Raw genomic sequence first — 2,670 nt, 5'->3', positions numbered from 1 at the left:
CCACCAACTAACCCCCACACAGCCACTCACTCCCCCCTGGTGGGATGGGGGAGAGAATTGGATGAGTAAACATGAGAAAACTCGTGGTGTGAGATAATGACAGCTTAATAGGTAAAGCAAAAGCTGTGCACACATGAGCAAAGCAAAGCAGGGAATTCATTCACCACTGCCCAGTGGCAGGGAGGTGTTCAGCCAGCTCCAGGACAGCCAGCTCCAGGTTACTTGGGAAGACAAACATCATCCCTTCGAATATTCCCCCCTCCCTTCTTCTTCCCCTGGCTTTATATGCTGAGCATGATGTGATATGGTCTGGAACATCCCTTTGGTCAGTTGAGGTCAGCTGGTCCAGCCGAGCCCCCTCATGCCTTCTTGTGCACCCCCAGTCTACTCACAGGTGGGGTGGAGTGAGGAGCAGAAAAAGCCTTGACTCTGAGCAAGTGCTGCTCAGCAGCAGCTCAGACATCCCGCTGGGATCGACACTGTTTCCCCACCAATCCAACACACAGCCATATGCCAGCTGCTATGAGGAAAATTAACTCTCTCCCAGCCAAAACCAGCACAGCGTGTGCTGCAGGGAAGAACAGGGAAAACCCACTAAGGTAAGAGATCTGAAGTGACTGCAAATATTTTTTCTGTTTCTCTTAGAGGGCTAAAAGAGAAGAGGAAAAAAAATCTCCTCATGCAGTGTTGGATATGTGAATTCTAGTGAAATTTTCTCTGACCCTCTGCCCCCTCCTCCAGATAAAAACCTAATATTTGGGTTGGGTTTTTATACTTCCTTTGTCCTCCTTAAGAGAAACATTAATGTATCTGACCAGCAAGCAGAGTGCAAGTGTGTGAGAGACTGTTAAAAGTCATGTAACCACTGCAAATTTTATTTACCTTCTGTCAGGAAGAAGTCAAAACATCCCCCACATTTCAGCAAGTCCTTTTCAAACTCCCAGAGGCTATCTTGTTCTGAAAATACCTTCTGATTCTGTTTTCTAGTACCAAAACCAAAAGTAAAATCCATATGTGCGAGAAGGAGATTGCCAATAAAGCTTTGACAAATAAAAAAGTGAACATCAATTTTGATGCAAACAAAAGCTGCAGATTTTGGAAACTACAGCTGCCAATTACACTGTGCAGCCGTTTTCCACAGCAAGTGGCTCCAAACCCACATCTGGGTATTTTGTTCACAGAATGACAGGGTTTGGCTTGGAAGGGACCTTAAAGATCATCTAGTTTCAACCCCCCGGCCACCCCTCCCACTAGAGCAGGTTGCTCAAAGCTCCATCCAACCTGGCCTTGAACAGCTCCAGTGATGGAGCATCCACAGCTTCTGTGGGCAGCCCGTTCCAGTGCCTCACCACCCTCAGAGTGAAGAACTTCACCATTTCTAATCTAAATCTCCCCTCTTCCAGTCTGGACCCATTGCCCCTTGTCCTATCACTACAAGCCCTTGTAAGGAGCCCCTTCCCTGCTGTCACTAGTGTGAGCTTGCTCTTTCTTTCTTTCAGCCAAACGGAGGTCTTTCTTGCCTGTCATCACGGATTTGGGCGACCTTATCACGGTCCCCTGTGGAACAAAATTATCTCAATACCTGGTTTACTCCTTATCCTTTGGATCTGTGCCTTTTTTCAGCGTTAAATTTGCAAGACTTTAGATAAGCAGGTCCTGTGGATAGGAAAGAGGCTGAGGCACCATTAAGCAAGAGACTCGATAACACACCTTTATTGGGCTTCACAAAGCACCAGAAACAGAGACCGTCGGTGACGTGGCTTGAGTTCAGAAAGCGATACCTTTAAGAAGGGAAAAGGGACCGACTGCAGCTCTGGGAGCTGCCAGCCTAGGGCAGAAAGTACATTAGAGAGAAGGAATTAAAAAATAAAACCCAAACCGTGGCAAGGGATGGAGAGCCGTGCTGGGGACAAGAGTACTGGGAAACGGAGAGAGATCCAGCTGTCCTCAGTTTGTGTCTTGGGCAGCAAGACGTCCTCAGTCTGTGTCTTGGGCAGTAAGATGATCTGAAGCCCTGTGGGCCATCGCAGGGTGGATGGAGAGAAAGCACTTCCTGGGCTTGAGGTTCCCAGGAGGAGTAGGTGACTGTGAGAGGGACACAGGAGGGGGTGGAGTGTTGGCTTTAGGAGGTGCTTCTGCAATCCATCAGTTTGCGAAAGCTCCTCCGGAAATTGTCATCCAGAAAGGCATACAGGAAAGGGTTGAAGCAGCTGTTGGCATAACTCAGGCTAGTAATGAAGTAGGAAACGCCAATGACGAGTGGAGTCTGTGGGATATCTGTGGTGAGGGCCACCACTGTGCTCAGGTGATAGGGCGTCCAGCAGGACAGGCACACGGCCAGGATGACAACCACCATCAGCGTCACCTTTCTCTTGGCCTTGTCCAGGGCTTTTGCGTTGCAGCGGAGGTGCACACGTCTCAGTCTGCACAGCATGGTCGTGTAGAGGATGCAGATGGTGGACACTGGGATGGCAAAGCCTAAAACAAGAGTGTAGATCCGACTGCCTTTCCACCAGCCGCTCTCGGGGTGGGGGAACACAAAGACGCACTGGGAGCGGCCCTGCTCCTTGTGGATCTTGGCAAAGACGGTGAAGGGCAGGATGATGACTGTGACCAAGGACCAGACACAGAGGCTCACAATCTTGGCCGCTCGGGATGTGCGGGAGCACA

At 49.7% G+C, this 2,670-nt stretch overlaps 1 protein-coding gene across 1 annotated transcript; it reads right to left on the bottom strand.

Annotated features, from left to right (window-relative positions):
* Window positions 1–2,122: 2,122 nt before the first annotated feature.
* LOC103777224 (neuropeptides B/W receptor type 1-like) lies at window positions 2,123–2,649 on the bottom strand (the record flags this gene model as incomplete). The annotated part of the gene is made up of 1 exon (XM_008944767.1): window positions 2,123–2,649. A coding segment is annotated over one exon (527 nt), but the record flags the coding sequence as incomplete, so codon positions are not given.
* Between the last annotated feature and the right edge of the window lie 21 nt (window positions 2,650–2,670).

This window comes from Merops nubicus, unplaced genomic scaffold (assembly GCF_000691845.1).
Source record: "Merops nubicus isolate BGI_N331 unplaced genomic scaffold, ASM69184v1 scaffold14707, whole genome shotgun sequence".
In the NCBI taxonomy this organism is placed as follows: Eukaryota; Metazoa; Chordata; class Aves; order Coraciiformes; family Meropidae; genus Merops; species Merops nubicus.
The sequence above is the reverse complement of the archived record's forward strand: the minus strand, read 5'-3'. Positions and strand labels throughout refer to the sequence as shown.